The following is a 19,480-nucleotide window of genomic DNA, read 5'->3' as shown; positions in this document are numbered from 1 at the left end:
GAATTGTCATTATTTCTACTTCGAGAGGTATAATGACAGATCGAGAGGCTCGATTAGAACGAATCGGCGGAGAAGTTTTATGTTATATATGGTAATCTTTCTGATATCCGAATTATAGAAAAAATTCTATCAATTTTTGTAAAAAAGTAAAGAGAGATAAAACAAAACACAAGTCTCTCATATCACTCCTCATACCTTAATGAATGCGTGAAATGGGTTTAACAGGAATTGTTATAAAGAAACGAATTCATGAGGGTTTAATTCAATATTGCAGAATCAATTTCCCCTGTGGGGTATGTTCGGGGTTGGTTCATTTATTTTCAATTTTAAATAATGAAAATATCAGTCTAGGCTATATTTCTGAAAAGGTTCAACATACTCTTTATATATATTTCTACCACAGAGAAATAAAAAATGCAAGTATAAATTCTTTAATTAGACTTTTTTTTAACTTCAATATTATTGGTTTTGAGGGGTACGATTAGAATAGAAGTTAAAAATTGAAGGAAACCTTATTTTCTTCCATTAAAATGGATCCGAGATTAAGTTGAAGGAATGATAAATATGAAAATACGGGCCTCTGTTCGTAAAATTTGTGAAAAATGTAGATTGATCCGTAGACGAGGTAGAATTCTAGTAATTTGTTCCAATCCAAGACATAAACAAAGACAAGGATAAGGATAATATTTCCACAAAAGCCACAAGAGAGGGCTTTGAATTATAAAGGACTGGGTGCGCAAATAAAAAAAAATAAAAAAAGATATAGATATTGAAATTCAAACTTTTTTTTACATGAAAACTTAGAAATTATATAATATTCTCTATTATATATGATATGATTTTATAGTAATATTGATTATATATTAATATTTTTGAATATGTGAAAATTTCAAATTATTGAATGAATATAGAAATTCTATTTCGAATATTTCGAAATTTTCTTATATATATAATATATATCAATGATTATATATATATAGATTAGAACTATTCTAATAGAATACAATATAAAAAAGAGATATTAGATAGAGAGATTTTGGGGATCTAAAATTGGAAATTCTATTTTTGTTAGTTGTATATTAACACAAATAGAATGCCAATTTTGAGAATATTAATTCTAGTTTCTAATTAAAAAAAAAGAAATATAGTAAAACATCTGCTTTTTTGACATGAAATGAATATATCCATACATCTCAGACTTCCTTTTAGGTTATGAGATAATAATTATGAAATAATAAAAAGATAATAAGATATGGCAAAACCTATACCCAAAATTGGTTCGCGTAAAAATGGACGTATTAGTTCACGTAAACATGCTCGTAAAATACCAAAGGGCGTTATTCATGTTCAAGCTAGTTTCAACAATACCATTGTCACTGTTACCGATGTACGGGGTCGGGTAATTTCGTGGTCCTCCGCAGGTACTTGTGGATTCAAAGGTTTGCGAAGGGGAACACCATTTGCCGCCCAAACCGCAGCAGGAAATGTTATTCGAACAGTAGCAAATCAAGGCATGCAACGAGTAGAAGTCATGATAAAGGGTCCCGGTCTCGGAAGAGATGCGGCATTAAGAGCTATTCGTAGAAGTGGCATACTCTTAAATTTTATACGGGATGTAACCCCTATGCCACATAATGGGTGTAGGTCCCCTAAAAAACGACGTGTGTAATGTAAAACAAAAGATAAAAATAGAAAACATAGAATAAATTTCAAGACAAGAGAAATAAACAATTCAAGGATTTGAAAAAAAGAATTGATTACTATGGTTCGAGAGAAAATTAGAGTATCTACTCGAACACTACAGTGGAAGTGTGTTGAATCAAGAGTAGACAGTAAGCGCCTTTATTATGGACGCTTTATTCTGTCTCCACTTATGAAAGGCCAAGCTGATACAATAGGCATTGCGATGCGAAGAGTTTTGCTTGGAGAAATAGAGGGAACATGTATCACACGTGCAAAATCTGAGAAAATACCACATGAATATTCGACCATAGTAGGTATTCAAGAATCAGTACATGAAATTTTAATGAATTTGAAAGAAATAGTATTGAGAAGTAATCTGTATGGGACTCGAGACGCATCAATTTGTATCAACGGTCCCGGATATGTAACCGCTCAAGACATCATTTTACCACCTTCTGTGGAAATTGTTGATAATACGCAACATATAGCTAACCTAATAGAACCCATTAATTTGTGTATTAGATTACAAATCGAGAGGAATCGTGGATATTGTATAAAAAGACTAAAAAACTTTCAAGACGGAAGTTATCCTATAGATGCAGTATTCATGCCTGTTCGAAACGCAAATCATAGTATTCATTCTTATGTGAATGGGAATGAAAAACAAGAAATACTCTTTCTCGAAATATGGACAAATGGGAGTTTAACTCCTAAAGAAGCGCTTTATGAAGCCTCCCGTAATTTGATTGACCTATTTATTCCTTTTTTACATGCGGGAGCAGAAAACTTGAAATTAGAAAAAAATCAACACAAGTTACTTTACCCGGTTTCACTTTTCATGATACATTGGCTAAACTAAGAAAAAACAAAAAAGAGATAGAATTAAAATCTTTTTTATTGACCAATTAGAATTGCCTCCCAGGATCTATAATTGTCTCAAAAGGTCCAATATACATACATTATTGGACCTTTTAATACCAGTCACGAAAACCTTATGAAAATAGAAGATTTTCGGATAGAAGATGTAAAACATATCTTGGACATTTTAGAAATTCGAAATTGAAAGAAAAGCATTTTGCATAAATTGGAAATCCATTAGGTTTTTTTCATCTTTTTTTTCTTTCTTTTTTATAAAAAAGAAAGAAAAAAAAGATGAAAATATGGAGTTTGAATCTTTATCTTTAGAAAAATTTAGAAAAAATCTACATACTGAGAGTAGGTTCAAAGATGTATCTAGGGAGTAGTCCTTTCAGAGTGAATTCTCCCTAGATACCCAATATATATGAGATTTTAATTCACAAGTGAATCAATTTAAAAGAGACCTAAAGTTAGGGATTTCTCAATAGGTAATGTTGCTCCAACACCCAACCAAAGGGCTACTGCAGTACCAATAAAAAAGATGGTTGTTGATACTGGACGACGAAATGGGTTTTGGAATTTATTAACATTCTCCAAAAAGGGTACTGTTAATAATCCCGCGGGTACCGAAACCATTAAAAGAACGCCCAATAACTTATTGGGCACTGTACGAAGTATTTGAAATACAGGAAAGAAATACCATTCCGGCAATATTTCCAAAGGAGTTGCAAATGGATCCGCGGGTTCCCCAATCATTGATGGTTCTAAAACTGCTAAACCTACGTTACAAGCAATAGTACAGGACGGCAAAAAAGTATAAAGAGAGATATACTCACACTTATAGTGAGCTGTTGGAGGCCAGGAAGAGGATTCAGTCTGTTCAGGCTGATTATACCGAGCTTCAGGGTCACCTGGTGGGCAGTGTGACTGATGCTTATGAGAACTTGAAGGCCCAAGTTCGGGTTCTTGCCCCTGAACTTGACCTGGCTCTCTTCAGTCTGAATAACATAGCGGAGGACAGCAAGATTGTGCCTGCCCCCGAAGATGAAGATGATGGACCTCCCCCTGCCCCTCCAGCTAAAGCTTCTGCCATCTCGACTTCTTCAACTCCTTTAGCTGAGGTTGACCACCCCGAGTCTGATCCTGATGTTTAAATTCTAGATCTGGAGGATGGGACTGTGGATGCTACCCCTTTGAAGACCATTCCTCCTCCTTCAGCCCAGGATGCTGCTACCAGAGAGACTTTGGACCCCTTATGATCTCTATGTAGTTGTATAGTCTGACTTGTGGACTTTTGAACTTTTAATTTTTTGGAACTTCTTATATGGTTGGCTCTCTTGACATTTAGTTGCTTCTATGGAACTTTATTTTGGAAAAACAACACACTTTTAAACTCTAAGGCTGCCTTTTAGGTGGCCTTTTGAGTCTTTAATGTTTTATTTTAATGGATATGTTTGCTCTGATTTGTTTAATCGTACCTTTGCAACCTTTGCGGATATTTATAGAGAGTTGGTACCTTTTTGTCTGACCTCTTTTGGACCATCCCTGCTTTGAGTTTTTATCAACCTTTTGCTTTTGGCGAAGTTATCCTTGCAGTTTGGTGTTAGTAGCTTGTCCGACAACTTTCTAGTGTTCTTTACGTTGAACCTTTTTTAGTTTTGAACAATTTTGCTAGCCTTGTCTTAGAATGTTGCTTTTGTGAGTAGAGTTGTGTCCCTTTTAGCACACGTTTTTGAGCCTTTAAGTTGTTCTTCAACCTTTCTGGCTTTTCACTTGTTTTTGCTGAGGTCGTATTTGTCCCGTTAGGTTGTGCCTTCTTGGGTGCCGATCTGTTTGCCTTCACTGCCTGGGCTTTTTAGACCTATTCTAACAACTTTTTAGGTAGTGTTCCCAGGAGGAACCTTTTCTTTCTAGTTTGTTTGGAAGACTTTTTAGCTCTGTTTTTGCTTTGTGCGTTTGCTTTTTAAGTAGTGTCATTTTTCAAGACTTCGTACCTTTTAGCAAAGCATTCCTGGCCTTTCTGTGGCCTTTGCGAGATGTCTTGGTCCCTTTTTAGTGATCCTTTCATTGGTCTGACTTCTCTGTCGGGCCTTCTTAAGTTATTTTTAGTAATCCATTTTTAGTCAGACCGCGTCAGGTCACTTTTTATGGATTTCTTTTTATAACTTCTTGCATTAAACTACTTCTATCACTTTTCACCTTGCCGACCTCTTTATAATCGGACGATGAATTTGCATTTCACCTTGCCGACCTCTTTGTAATCGGACGATGAATTTGGTTTTCAACTTGCCGACCTCTTTGTAATCGGACGATGAATTTGGTTTTCACCTTGCCGACTTCTTTGTAATTGGACGATGAAATTTTGCGTTTTATGAGCTTAGATTAATGCATCTTGGTAGGAAACTTTTTAGGAAATCTGAAAAACTTTATTCAAATAGAAAATAGGAATATAAATAGGAGTATATACATATGAGTGCTTACTGATGGTGTTTTTGTGGAAAAACGAATTCCCAACACACAAATCTAACCGGCAAGTGTACCGGGTCGCATCAAGTAGTAATAACTCACTTAGAGTGAGATCGATCCCATAGGGATTGATGGATCAAGCAACTTTAGTGGGTGATTAGTTTAGTCAAGCTAACATTGAGTGAATTGTGTGAAATTGAGTAACAGAAAGGAAATTTCAAGGAATTTAAAGTGCATAAGATAAATTACAGTAAAAGTAATGTGCAGAAAAGTTAAATTGCAAGTAACTTAAAGAAAAAGAAAGTAAAATAGCTAAAACTTAAATTGCAAGACAAGTAAATTACAGTGAATGTAAAGGGGGCCGGGTGTTGGAAATTAAAGAAAGCAATGAAGCAAGCAATCAAAGAGATCTTGAGAACAAGTGGCAGGAAAATTAAAGTGCAGGAAAATTAAATTCAGATCATGATGAGCGGATAATTTGTACACTTTTTGGCATTGTTTTTAGTATGTTTTTAGTATCTTTTAGTTAGTTTTTATTATATTTTTATTAGTTTTTATTTAAAATTCACTTTTCTGGACTTTACTATGAGTTTGTGTGTTTTTCTGTGATTTCAGGTATTTTCTGACTGAAATTGAAGGTTCTGAGCAAAAATCTGATCCAGAGACTGAAAAGGACTGCAGATGCTGTTGGATTCTGACCTCCCTGCACTCGAAGTGGATTTTCTGGAGCTACAGAAGCCCAATTGGCGCGCTCTCAACGGCATTGGAAAGTAGACATCCTGGGCTTTCCAGCAATATATGATAGTCCATACTTTGCCCAAGATTTGATGGCCCAAACCGGCGCTCAAAGTCACCTACAGAAATTCCAGCGTTAAACGCCGGAACTGGCATAAAACTTGGAGTTAAACGCCCAAACTGGCATGAAAGCTGGCGTTTAACTCCAGAAAAGGTCTCTACACGAAATTGCTTCATTGCTCAGCCCAAGCACACACCAAGTGGGCCCGGAAGTGGATTTTTCTGTCATTTACTCATTTCTGTAAACCTTAGGATACTAGTTCACTATTAATAGGATCTTTTGACATTGTATCCGTACCTTATGACCTCATAACATTTTAGACGTTTCATTGTGTACCTTCCACAGCATGAGCCTCTAAACCCCATGGTTGGGGGTGAGGAGCTCTGCTGTGTTTTGATGGATTAATGCAATTACTACTGTTTCTTATTCAATCATGCTTGCTTCCATTCTAAGATATCACTTGCTCCTAACCCGGATGAATGTGATGATCCGTGACACTCATTAACATTCTCAACTATGAACATGTGCCTGACAACCACCTCTGTTCTACCTTAGATTAAGTAGGTATCTCTTGGATTCTTTAATCAGGAATCTTCGTGGTATAAGCTAGAACTGATGGCGGCATTCAAGAGAGTCCGGAAGGTCTAAACCTTGTCTGTGGTATTCTGAGTAGGACTCAATGATTGAATGACTGTGACGTGCTTCAAACTCCTGAAGGCGGGGCGTTAGTGACAGACGCAAAAGAATCACTGGATTCTATTCCGGCCTGACCGAGAACCGACAGATGATTAGCCTATGCTGTGACAGAGCATCAGGGACGTATTTTCACTGAGAGGATGGGAGGTAGCCACTGACAACGGTGAAACCCTACATACAGCTTGCCATGGAAGGAGCCTTGCGTGTTTGATGAAGATGACAGTAGGAAAGCAGAGATTCGGAAGATGGAGCATCTCCAAAGCCTCAGCCTATTCTCCATTACTGCAAAACAAGTACCTTTTTTCATGTTCTTTTGCTTTTTACAATCAATCCTGATAATTTCTGATATCCTGACTAAGATTTACAAGGTGACCATAGCTTGCTTCAAGCCGACAATCTCCGTGGGATCGACCCTTGCTCACGCAAGGTATTACTTGGACGACCCAGTGCACTTGCTGGTTAGTTGTGCGGGATTGCAAAAGTGTTATTGCAATTTCGTGCACCAAGTTTTTGGCGCCGTTGCCGGGGATTGTTCGAGTTTGGACAACTGACGGCTTATCTTGTTGCTTAGATTAGGACTGTCTCCTTTTTGTTGGTTTAGAGTCTTTTAGTTGAGTCTAGTTTCATATTTTAAGTTTGGTGTCAATTGCATGCTTTTGTTTTTCTTTTGATTTTCGAATTTTGCATGTTCTTAGTCCCTTTTTGATTCATAAAAGTTCTAAGTTTGGTGTCCTCTTTGTGTTTTTCCTTTAAAATTTTCGAAAAAAATTGGTGTTTGATTTTCTAAAATTTTAAGTTTGGTGTCTTTTTGTGTTTATCTCTTTCCTCTTTTCAAAAATCAAATCTCTTTCATAAAAATTTTTTCAATCATATCTTTTTAATTGCTGTTTTCAAAATCTTTTTAATTAACTAATTGATTCAGTTCTCAATTTGCTTTGATTTTAATTTCTTTTTGATTTTCGAATTTTTCTTTTAATTTCCTTTTATTTTATTTTTATTTTTTTTTCGGTTAATTCAAAAAAAAAAAACAAAACAAAATTTATCTCTTTGCAATCATTATCATTTCCCTTTTGTCCATTATGGACTTAAGTGGAATTAACCAGTTCAGAAGGACTCTGGGGTCATATGCTAACCCCATTATAGCTGCATATGGGAGTAGCATCTGTATACCTCCCATCAAAGCAAGCAGCTTTGAGCTAAACCCTCAACTCATTATCATAGTGCAGCAAAATTGCCAGTATTCCGGTCTTCCACAGGAAGAACCTACTGAGTTTCTGGCACAGTTCTTACAAATTGCTGACACAGTACATGATAAAGAGGTAGATCAGGATGTCTACAGACTATTACTGTTTCCATTTGCTGTAAAAGATCAAGCTAAAAGGTGGTTGAATAACCAACCTACAGCAAGCATAAAGACATGGAAACAGTTATCAGACAAATTCCTGAATCATTTCTACCCTCCAAAGAGGATGACACAGCTAAGGCAGGACATCCAAGGCTTTAAACAAGAGGATAATGAATCCCTTTATAATGCCTGGGAGAGGTATAGAGGTATGCTTAGAAAATGCCCCTCTGAAATGTTTTCAGAGTGGGTACAGTTAGACATCTTCTACTATGGGCTCACAGAAAAAGCTCAGATGTCTTTAGACCACTCAGCTGGTGGATCTATACACATGAGGAAGACAATCGAAGAAGCTCAAGAGCTTATAGACACTGTTGCTAGAAACCAATACTTATATTCTAGCAGTGAGTTCGTTCCAAAAGAGGAGGTCATGGCATTAGTCACTGATCCTAATCCTCAAGAACAGATGAATGAGCTTAATCAACAATTGCTCCTGATGACAGAACAGTTAGCAGAATTTAAAGAAATGCTCCATGATACTAAAGTTGCTAACAAGAACATAGAACTGCAGTTGAATCAAGCAAAACAGCAAATAACTAAACAGATAACAGAAGGATGTCAAGCAGTTCGACTAAGGAGTGGGAAAACACTGAACACCACTGCTCAAAGGAGCAAGAAGGCAAACAAAGAACAATTGACAGAGGATAACCAAACCACTGTTCAAAATCCCTCTGAGGACAACAAGAGCCCAGAGAGGAACATTATTGGCGTTCAAACGCCAGAAAGGGAAGGAAAGTTGGCGTTAAACGCCCATTCCTTGCCCAGTTCTGGCGTTCAAACGCCAGAAAAGGGGGAGAAGTTGGCGTTTAACGCCCAATCTTCACCCATTCCTGGCGTTCAAACGCCCAAGGAGGATCAGACACCTTAGAGTGCTGATAATTATCCCTCTAACAAGGCTTCTTCAACCACTTCTGTAAGGAATAAACCTGCAGCATCTAAGGTTGAGGAATATCAAGCCAAGATGCCTTATCCTCAGAAACTCCGCAAAGCGGAATAGGATAAGCAATTTGCCCGCTTTGCAGACTATCTAAGGACTCTTGAAATAAAGATTCCGTTTGCAGAGGCACTTGAGCAAATACCTTCTTATGCTAAGTTCATGAAAGAGGTCTTAAGTCATAAGAAGGATTGGAGAGAAACTGAAAAAGTGTTTCTCACTGAAGAATGCAGTGCAGTCATACTAAAAAGCTTACTAGAAAAGCTTCAAGATCCTGGAAGCTTTATAATACCATGCACATTAGAAGGAGCTTGCACCAAGACAGCCCTATGTGATCTTGGAGCAAGCATCAATCTAATACCTGCATCCACTATCAGAAAGCTTGGGTTGGCTGGAGAAGTCAAACCAACCAGGATCTGCCTCCAACTTGCTGATGGCTCCATTAAACACCCATCAGGCATAATAGAGGACATGATTGTCAAGGTTGGGCCATTTGCCTTTCCCACTGACTTTGTGGTGCTGGAAATGGAGGAGCACAAAAGTGCAACTCTCATTCTAGGAAGACCATTCCTAGCAACTGGACGAACTCTCATTGATGTACAAAAAGGGGAAGTAACCCTGAGAGTCAATGAGGATGAGTTCAAGTTGAATGCTGTGAAAGCAATGCAGCATCCAGACACACCAGATGACTGCATGGGCGCTGACATTATTGACTCTCTGGTAGAAGAGATCAATATGACTGAAAGCCTAGAATCAGAGCTTGAGGACATCTTCAAAGATGCTCAACCTGATCAAGAAGAACTAGAGGAAGTAAAGGAATTTTCGAAAATTCCTCAGGAGGAGGATAAACCTCCCAAACCTGAACTCAAACCTCTACCACCATCTCTGAAATATGCATTTCTAGGAGAGGGTGACACTTTTCCAGTGATTATAAGCTCTGCTTTAGATCCACAGGAAGAGGAAGCACTGATTCAAGTGCTAAGGACGCACAAGACAGCTCTTGGGTGGTCCATAAGTGATCTTAAGGGCATTAGCCCAGCTAGATGCATGCACAAGATCCTATTGGAGGATAATGCCAAACCAGTGGTCCAACCACAGAGGCGGCTAAATCCAGCCATGAAGGAGGTGGTGCAGAAAGAGGTCACTAAATTACTAGAGGCTGGGATTATTTATCCTATTTCTAATAGCCCCTGGGTGAGCCCTGTCCAAGTTGTTCCCAAAAAGGGAGGCATGACAGTGGTTCATAATGAAAAAAATGAACTGGTTCCTACAAGGACAGTCACAGGGTGGCGTATGTGTATTGACTACAGAAGGCTCAATACAGCCACCAGAAAGGATCATTTTCCTTTACCATTCATAGACCAAATGCTAGAAAGACTAGCTGGTCATGACTATTACTGCTTTTTGGATGGCTATTCAGGCTACAACCAAATTGCAGTAGATCCCCAGGACCAAGAGAAAACAGCATTTACCTGCCCTTCTGGCGTGTTTGCCTATAGGAGAATGCCTTTTGGTCTGTGCAATGCACCTGCAACCTTTCAGAGGTGCATGCTCTCTATCTTCTCAGACATGGTAGAGAAATTTCTGGATGTCTTCATGGATGACTTTTCAGTATATGGAGACTCATTCAGCTCCTGTCTTAACCACCTATCACTTGTCCTGAAAGATGCCAAGAGACTAACCTGGTTTTAAACTGGGAGAAATGTCACTTCATGGTGACTGAAGGAATTGTCCTTGGGCACAAAATTTCAAGCAGGGGAATAGAGGTGGATAAGGCAAAGGTAGAGGTAATTGAAAAATTACCACCACCTGCCAATGTTAAGGCAATCAGAAGCTTTCTTGGGCATGCAGGATTCTACAGAAGGTTTATAAAGGATTTTTCAAAAATTGCCAAACCTCTAAGTAATCTGCTAGCTGCTGACACTCCATTTATCTTTGATAATGAGTGCCTGCAGGCATTTGAGACCCTGAAAGCTAAGCTGGTCACAGCACCAGTTATCTCTGCACCAGATTGGACATTGCCATTTGAATTAATGTGTGATGCCAGTGATCATGCCATTGGTGCAGTGTTGGGACAGAGGCATAACAAGCTTTTGCACGTCATTTATTATGCCAGCCGTGTTCTAAATGACGCACAAAAGAACTACACAACCACAGAGAAAGAGTTACTTGCAGTGGTTTATGCCATTGACAAGTTTAGATCCTACCTAGTGGGATCAAAGGTGATTGTGTACACTGACCATGCTGCTCTTAAATACTTACTCACAAAGCAGGATTCAAAACCCAGGCTTATCAGATGGGTGTTGCTTCTGCAAGAGTTTGATATAGAAATAAGAGACAGAAAAGGGACAGAAAACCAAGTGGCTGATCATCTGTCCCGAATAGAACCAGTAGCTGGGGCGTCCCTCCCTTCTACTGAGATCTCTGAGACTTTCCCAGATGAGCAACTCTTTGCCATTCAGGTAGCTCCATGGTTTACAGATATTGCAAACTATAAAGCTGTGAGGTTCATACCCAAGGAGTACAGTAATGTGCAAAGAAAGAAATTAATTTCAGATGCAAAGTACTACCTCTGGGATGAACCATATCTCTTTAAGAGATGTGCTGACGGAGTGATCCGCAGATGTGTACCCAGAGAAGAAGCACAAAAGATCTTATGGCATTGCCATGGATCACATTATGGAGGACATTTTGGAAGTGAGCGAACAGCCACTAAAGTCCTCCAGTGTGGCTTCTACTGGCCTACTCTCTATAAAGATTCCCGAGAGTTTATGCGTAACTGTGACAGTTGCCAAAGAGCTGGTAACCTGCCTCACGGATATGCCATGCCTCAACAAGGGATATTAGAGATAGAATTGTTTGATGTATGGGGAATTGACTTCATGGGGCCATTCCCACCATCATACTCAAACACTTACATTCTGGTGGCAGTGGACTATGTATCTAAGTGGGTAGAAGCAATTGCTACACCCACTAATGATACCAAAACCGTGCTGAAATTCCTCCAGAAACACATCTTCAGCAGGTTTGGTGTTCCCAGAGTACTAATCAGTGATGGGGGCACTCATTTCTGCAATAGACTGCTACACTATGCTATGGTTAGACATGGAATTAGCCATAAAGTGGCAACTCCGTATCATCCACAGATAAATGGGCAAGCAGAAGTCTCTAACAGAGAACTAAAAAGAATCCTAGAACGGACTGTGATGGCCCGAAGAAAGGATTGGGCAAAGAGCTTGGATGATGCTCTGTGGGCATACAGAACAGCATTCAAGACTCCTATAGGAACCTCTCCATACCAACTGGTGTATGGGAAGGCCTGTCATTTGCCTGTGGAACTGGAACATAAAGCCTATTGGGCAACCAGATTCCTAAACATGGATGCTCAGTTAGCTGGTGAGAAAAGAATGCTCCAGCTAAATGAGCTAGAGGAGTTCAGACTCAATGCCTTTGAAAATGCAAAAATTTATAAGGAAAAGGCAAAGAAGTGGCATGACAAGAGATTGTCAACCAGAGTCTTTGAGCCAGGACAAAAAGTTCTGCTCTTCAACTCCAGGCTCAAATTGTTTCCAGGAAAACTCAAATCCCGGTGGAGGGGTCCGTATGTGATTACAGGAGTGTCACCATATGGATATGTTGAGCTTCAGGATATTGATTCTGACAAGAAGTTCATTGTTAATCGACAGAGAATCAAGCACTATCTTGAAGGAAATTTTGAGCAGGAATGCTCAAAACTGAGACTTGAGTGATTCTTAGCAGAAGTCCAGCTAAAGACAGTAAAGAAGCGCTTGCTGGGAGGCAACCCAGTCATTAGGAGGGTATATGATTAGTTCTTACAGAGGCAAGTATCAAAAATGATGGAATTCACAGAGTTACAGAAGGATTCAGCTCAAAAAGCAGAGAAAATGAGCTTACTGGCGAAAAAATGCCAGTAAGGGGCATTTTGGGCGTTAAACGCCAGAATGGGTACCATTCTGGGCGTTTAACGCCAGGAATGGTGCCATTTTGGGTGTTAAACGCCAGAATGGGCACCATTCTGGGCGTTTAACGCCAGGTGTGCAGCATCCTGGGCGTTCTGAAAAACGCCCAGTGACAAAGGATTTCTGGCGTTTATCGCCAGCCAGGGCACCTGGCTGGGCGTTAAACGCCCAAAAGGGGTAGCAAATGGGCGTTAAACGCCAGAATGGGTGCCATTCTGGGCGTTTAACGCCAGAAAGGTGGGGGGACCACATTTTTGTTTTCAACTCAAATTTTTTCAAACTTTCCTCTTTTTAACCATACTCTTCTACATAAATGCACTTCAACCTTTCATCATTCACTTTGAAATCTTCAAAAATCAAAACCATTCTTCAAATTTATTTCAAATCAATTACAAACATTGTTCAAAAATTTCACCTTTTTTTCAATTTCTTTCCATATCTTTTCAAATTTCTCTCTCTTTTTTCGAAAACTCCCCTCCCCACCTTATAAATTCACGTTTAGCTCCCTCATTCCATCACACCATTCGAATTTCCTCTTCCTCCCCATCTCTTCTCTCTTCTATTTTTCTTGAGGACAAGCAAACCTCTAAGTTTGGTGTGCTTTTCTGTGATCACTAAGCCAAGATTCATCAAGATCATGGCTCCTAAGGGAAAACAAACCAATTTAAGAGGAAAGAAAGAGACTAATCCAAAGAATCTTTGGAATCAAGAGAAGTTCTTAACTAAAGAACATGAAGACCATTATCACAAAATAATGGGTCTGAGGTCAGTGATCCCGGAAGTTAAATTTGATCTGAAAGAAGATGAATATCCGGGGATCCAAGAGCAAATTCGAAACAGAGGATGGGAAGTTCTAACCAATCCTGAGACAAAGGTTGGAAGGAACATGGTTCAGGAATTCTACTCAAATATGTGGCTGACAGATAAGCAAAGAATGACTGGAACCGCTTACCATACCTATAGAACCATGGTCAGAGGGAAAGTTATATACTTCCATCTGGACAAAATAAGAGAAATCTTCAAGTTGCCTCAACTACAAGATGATCCTGACTCCTTTAATAGGAGGATGGTAAGAGTAGATAAAGGGTTGGATCAAGTTCTAGAGGACATATGCCTCCCTGGAACTAAGTGGATAACCAATTCTAAGGGTGTCCCAAACCAACTCAAGAGGGGAGACCTCAAACCAATTGCAAGAGGGTGGCTGGACTTCATTGGGCGTTCCATATTGCCCACTAGCAACCGTTCTGAGGTTACCATCAAGAGAGCAGTGATGATTCATTGCATTATGCTTGGAAAAGAAGTGGAGGTTCATCATGTGATTGCTTGTGAGATCTACACAATTGCAAATAAAAATTCCACTGCAACCAAATTGGCTTACCCAAGCTTGATCTCCTTGCTCTGTAAAGAGGCTGGGGTGAAGATGGGAGCAGATGAGTTCATACCCATTGAACACCCAATCACCAAGAAGTCAATGGAAGGAACAAGAGAAGCAGGGGCGTGAAATCCAAGAGATGAAACGCCAAAAGTTCTCCTCTCAAGCTGAGGGAGCATCCACTTCTCAAAATCAAGGTTGTTGAGTCCTAACTCTGTGAAAACCTCTATCTTTAGGAGCTTATTTTTGCGTTTTCTATTTTCTATTTTTAGTTTCATCTTATATTTTGAGTCTTGTTCTTAATTCATAATTAATAAAATTTATGCCTTAAAGTTATGAATGTCCTATGAATCCATCACCTCTCTTAAAAGAAAAATGCTCTAATCACAAAAGAACAAGAAGTACAGGATTTCAAAATTTATCTCTGAAACTAGTTGAATTAGTTTGATGTGGTGACAACACTTTTTGTTTTCTGAATGAATGCTTGAACAGTGCATATGTCTTTTGAATTTGTTATTCATGAATGTTAAAATTGTTGGCTCTTAAAAGAATGATGGAAAAAGAGACATGTTATTGAGGATCTGAAAAATCATAAAAATGATTCTTGAAGCAAGAAAAAGCAGTGAATACAAAAAAAAAAAGAAAAATTTTTCGAAAAAAAAAGAAAGAAAGAGAAAAAAAAAAAGAAAGAAATAAAGTTGTGATCCAAGGCAAAAAGAGTGTGCTTAAGAACCCTGGACACCTCTAATTGGGGACTCTAGCAAAGCTGAGTCACAATCTAAATAGGTTCACCCAATTATGTGTCTGTGGCATGAATGTATCCGGTGGTAATACTGGAAGACAGAGTGCTTTGGGCCACAGCCAAGACTCATAAAGTAGCTGTGTTCAAGAATCATCATACTTAACTAGGAGAATCAATAACACTATCTGGATTCTGAGTTCCTAAAGAAGCCAATCATTCTAAATTTCAGAGGATAGAGTGAGATGCCAAAACTGTTCGGAGGCAGAAAGCTACTAGTCCCGCTCATCTAATTGGAACTATGTTTCTTGGATATTTTGGAGTCTATAGTATATTCTCTTCTTTTTATCCTATTTTGATTTTCAGTTGCTTGGGGACAAGCAACAATTTAAGTTTGGTGTTGTGATGAGCGGATAATTTGTACACTTTTTGGCATTATTTTTAGTATGTTTTTAGTATCTTTTAGTTAGTTTTTATTATATTTTTATTAGTTTTTATTTAAAATTCACTTTTCTGGACTTTACTATGAGTTTGTGTGTTTTTCTGTGATTTCAGGTATTTTCTGACTGAAATTGAAGGTTCTGAGCAAAAATCTGATCCAGAGACTGAAAAGGACTGCAGATGCTGTTGGATTCTGACCTCCCTGCACTCGAAGTGGATTTTCTGGAGCTACAGAAGCCCAATTGGCGCGATCTCAACGGCATTGGAAAGTAGACATCCTGGGCTTTCCAGCAATATATGATAGTCCATACTTTGCCCAAGATTTGATGGCCCAAACCGGCGCTCAAAGTCACCTACAGAAATTCCAGCGTTAAACGCCGGAACTGGCATAAAACTTGGAGTTAAACGCCCAAACTGGCATGAAAGCTGGCGTTTAACTCCAGAAAAGGTCTCTACACGAAATTGCTTCATTGCTCAGCCCAAGCACACACCAAGTGGGCCCGGAAGTGGATTTTTCTGTCATTTACTCATTTCTGTAAACCTTAGGATACTAGTTCACTATTAATAGGATCTTTTGACATTGTATCCGTACCTTATGACCTCATAACATTTTAGACGTTTCATTGTGTACCTTCCACAGCATGAGCCTCTAAACCCCATGGTTGGGGGTGAGGAGCTCTGCTGTTTTGATGGATTAATGCAATTACTACTGTTTCTTATTCAATCATGCTTGCTTCCATTCTAAGATATCACTTGCTCCTAACCCGGATGAATGTGATGATCCGTGACACTCATTAACATTCTCAACTATGAACATGTGCCTGACAACCACCTCTGTTCTACCTTAGATTAAGTAGGTATCTCTTGGATTCTTTAATCAGGAATCTTCGTGGTATAAGCTAGAACTGATGGCGGCATTCAAGAGAGTCCGGAAGGTCTAAACCTTGTCTGTGGTATTCTGAGTAGGACTCAATGATTGAATGACTGTGACGTGCTTCAAACTCCTGAAGGCGGGGCGTTAGTGACAGACGCAAAAGAATCACTGGATTCTATTCCGGCCTGACCGAGAACCGACAGATGATTAGCCTATGCTGTGACAGAGCATCAGGGACGTATTTTCACTGAGAGGATGGGAGGTAGCCACTGACAACGGTGAAACCCTACATACAGCTTGCCATGGAAGGAGCCTTGCGTGTTTGATGAAGATGACAGTAGGAAAGCAGAGATTCGGAAGATGGAGCATCTCCAAAGCCTCAGCCTATTCTCCATTACTGCAAAACAAGTACCTTTTTTCATGTTCTTTTGCTTTTTACAATCAATCCTGATAATTTCTGATATCCTGACTAAGATTTACAAGGTAACCATAGCTTGCTTCAAGCCGACAATCTCCGTGGGATCGACCCTTGCTCACGCAAGGTATTACTTGGACGACCCAGTGCACTTGCTGGTTAGTTGTGCGGGATTGCAAAAGTGTTATTGCAATTTCGTGCACCAAGTTTTTGGCGCCGTTGCCGGGGATTGTTCGAGTTTGGACAACTGACGGCTTATCTTGTTGCTTAGATTAGGACTGTCTCCTTTTTGTTGGTTTAGAGTCTTTTAGTTGAGTCTAGTTTCATATTTTAAGTTTGGTGTCAATTGCATGCTTTTGTTTTTCTTTTGATTTTCGAATTTTGCATGTTCTTAGTCCCTTTTTGATTCATAAAAGTTCTAAGTTTGGTGTCCTCTTTGTGTTTTTCCTTTAAAATTTTCGAAAAAAATTGGTGTTTGATTTTCTAAAATTTTAAGTTTGGTGTCTTTTTGTGTTTATCTCTTTCCTCTTTTCAAAAATCAAATCTCTTTCATAAAAATTTTTTCAATCATATCTTTTTAATTGCTGTTTTCAAAATCTTTTTAATTAACTAATTGATTCAGTTCTCAATTTGCTTTGATTTTAATTTCTTTTTGATTTTCGAATTTTTCTTTTAATTTCCTTTTATTTTATTTTTATTTTTTTTCGGTTAATTCAAAAAAAAAAAACAAAACAAAATTTATCTCTTTGCAATCATTATCATTTCCCTTTTGTCCATTATGGACTTAAGTGGAATTAACCAGTTCAGAAGGACTCTGGGGTCATATGCTAACCCCATTACAGCTGCATATGGGAGTAGCATCTGTATACCTCCCATCAAAGCAAGCAGCTTTGAGCTAAACCCTCAACTCATTATCATAGTGCAGCAAAATTGCCAGTATTCCGGTCTTCCACAGGAAGAACCTACTGAGTTTCTGGCACAGTTCTTACAAATTGCTGACACAGTACATGATAAAGAGGTAGATCAGGATGTCTACAGACTATTACTGTTTCCATTTGCTGTAAAAGATCAAGCTAAAAGGTGGTTGAATAACCAACCTACAGCAAGCATAAAGACATGAAAACAGTTATCAGACAAATTCCTGAATCATTTCTACCCTCCAAAGAGGATGACACAGCTAAGGCTGGACATCCAAGGCTTTAAACAAGAGGATAATGAATCCCTTTATAATGCCTGGGAGAGGTATAGAGGTATGCTTAGAAAATGCCCCTCTGAAATGTTTTTAGAGTGGGTACAGTTAGACATCTTCTACTATGGGCTCACAGAAAAAGCTCAGATGTCTTTAGACCACTCAGCTGGTGGATCTATACACATGAGGAAGACAATCGAAGAAGCTCAAGAGCTTATAGACACTGTTGCTAGAAACCAATACTTATATTCTAGCAGTGAGTTCGTTCCAAAAGAGGAGGTCATGGCATTAGTCACTGATCCTAATCCTCAAGAACAGATAAATGAGCTTAATCAACAATTGCTCCTGATGACAGAACAGTTAGCAGAATTTAAAGAAATGCTCCATGATACTAAAGTTGCTAACAAGAACATAGAACTGCAGTTGAATCAAGCAAAACAGCAAATAACTAAACAGATAACAGAAGGATGTCAAGCAGTTCGACTAAGGAGTGGGAAAACACTGAACACCACTGCTCAAAGGAGCAAGAAGGCAAACAAAGAACAATTGACAGAGGATAACCAAACCACTGTTCAAAATCCCTCTGAGGACAACAAGAGCCCAGAGAGGAACATTATTGGCGTTCAAACGCCAGAAAGGGAAGGAAAGTTGGCGTTAAACGCCCATTCCTTGCCCAGTTCTGGCGTTCAAACGCCAGAAAAGGGGGAGAAGTTGGCGTTTAACGCCCAATCTTCACCCATTCCTGGCGTTCAAACGCCCAAGGAGGATCAGACACCTGAGAGTGCTGATAATTATCCCTCTAACAAGGCTTCTTCAACCACTTCTATAAGGAATAAACCTGCAGCATCTAAGGTTGAGGAATATCAAGCCAAGATGCCTTATCCTCAGAAACTCTGCAAAGCGGAATAGGATAAGCAATTTGCCCGCTTTGCAGACTATCTAAGGACTCTTGAAATAAAGATTCCATTTGCAGAGGCACTTGAGCAAATACCTTCTTATGCTAAGTTCATGAAAGAGGTCTTAAGTCATAAGAAGGATTGGAGAGAAACTGAAAAAGTGTTTCTCACTGAAGAATGCAGTGCAGTCATACTAAAAAGCTTACTAGAAAAGCTTCAAGATCCTGGAAGCTTTATAATACCATGCACATTAGAAGGAGCTTGCACCAAGACAGCCCTATGTGATCTTGGAGCAAGCATCAATCTAATACCTGCATCCACTATCAGAAAGCTTGGGTTGGCTGGAGAAGTCAAACCAACCAGGATCTGCCTCCAACTTGCTGATGGCTCCATTAAACACCCATCAGGCATAATAGAGGACATGATTGTCAAGGTTGGGCCATTTGCCTTTCCCACTGACTTTGTGGTGCTGGAAATGGAGGAGCACAAAAGTGCAACTCTCATTCTAGGAAGACCATTCCTAGCAACTGGACGAACTCTCATTGATGTACAAAAAGGGGAAGTAACCCTGAGAGTCAATGAGGATGAGTTCAAGTTGAATGCTGTGAAAGCAATGCAGCATCCAGACACACCAGATGACTGCATGGGCGCTGACATTATTGACTCTCTGGTAGAAGAGATCAATATGACTGAAAGCCTAGAATCAGAGCTTGAGGACATCTTCAAAGATGCTCAACCT

At 39.1% G+C, this 19,480-nt stretch overlaps 1 protein-coding gene and 1 pseudogene across 1 annotated transcript; both read left to right on the top strand.

Moving 5' to 3' along the window:
* Positions 1 to 1,156: 1,156 nt before the first annotated feature.
* LOC130976118 (30S ribosomal protein S11, chloroplastic-like) lies at positions 1,157 to 1,669 on the top strand. Its single transcript, XM_057900885.1, has one exon. The coding sequence runs from the start codon at positions 1,253 to 1,255 to the stop codon at positions 1,667 to 1,669; it is 417 nt and encodes a 138-aa protein (XP_057756868.1). The 5' UTR covers positions 1,157 to 1,252.
* Positions 1,670 to 1,762: 93 nt separating this feature from the next.
* Positions 1,763 to 2,456, top strand: LOC130976116 (DNA-directed RNA polymerase subunit alpha-like; annotated as a pseudogene).
* Positions 2,457 to 19,480: the final 17,024 nt, after the last annotated feature.

The sequence above is a fragment of the Arachis stenosperma genome, chromosome 4 (genome assembly GCF_014773155.1).
Source record: "Arachis stenosperma cultivar V10309 chromosome 4, arast.V10309.gnm1.PFL2, whole genome shotgun sequence".
NCBI classification, from domain to species: domain Eukaryota; kingdom Viridiplantae; phylum Streptophyta; class Magnoliopsida; order Fabales; family Fabaceae; genus Arachis; species Arachis stenosperma.
Note: the sequence above shows the minus strand (reverse complement) of the source record. Positions and strands in the feature narration are given on the sequence as shown.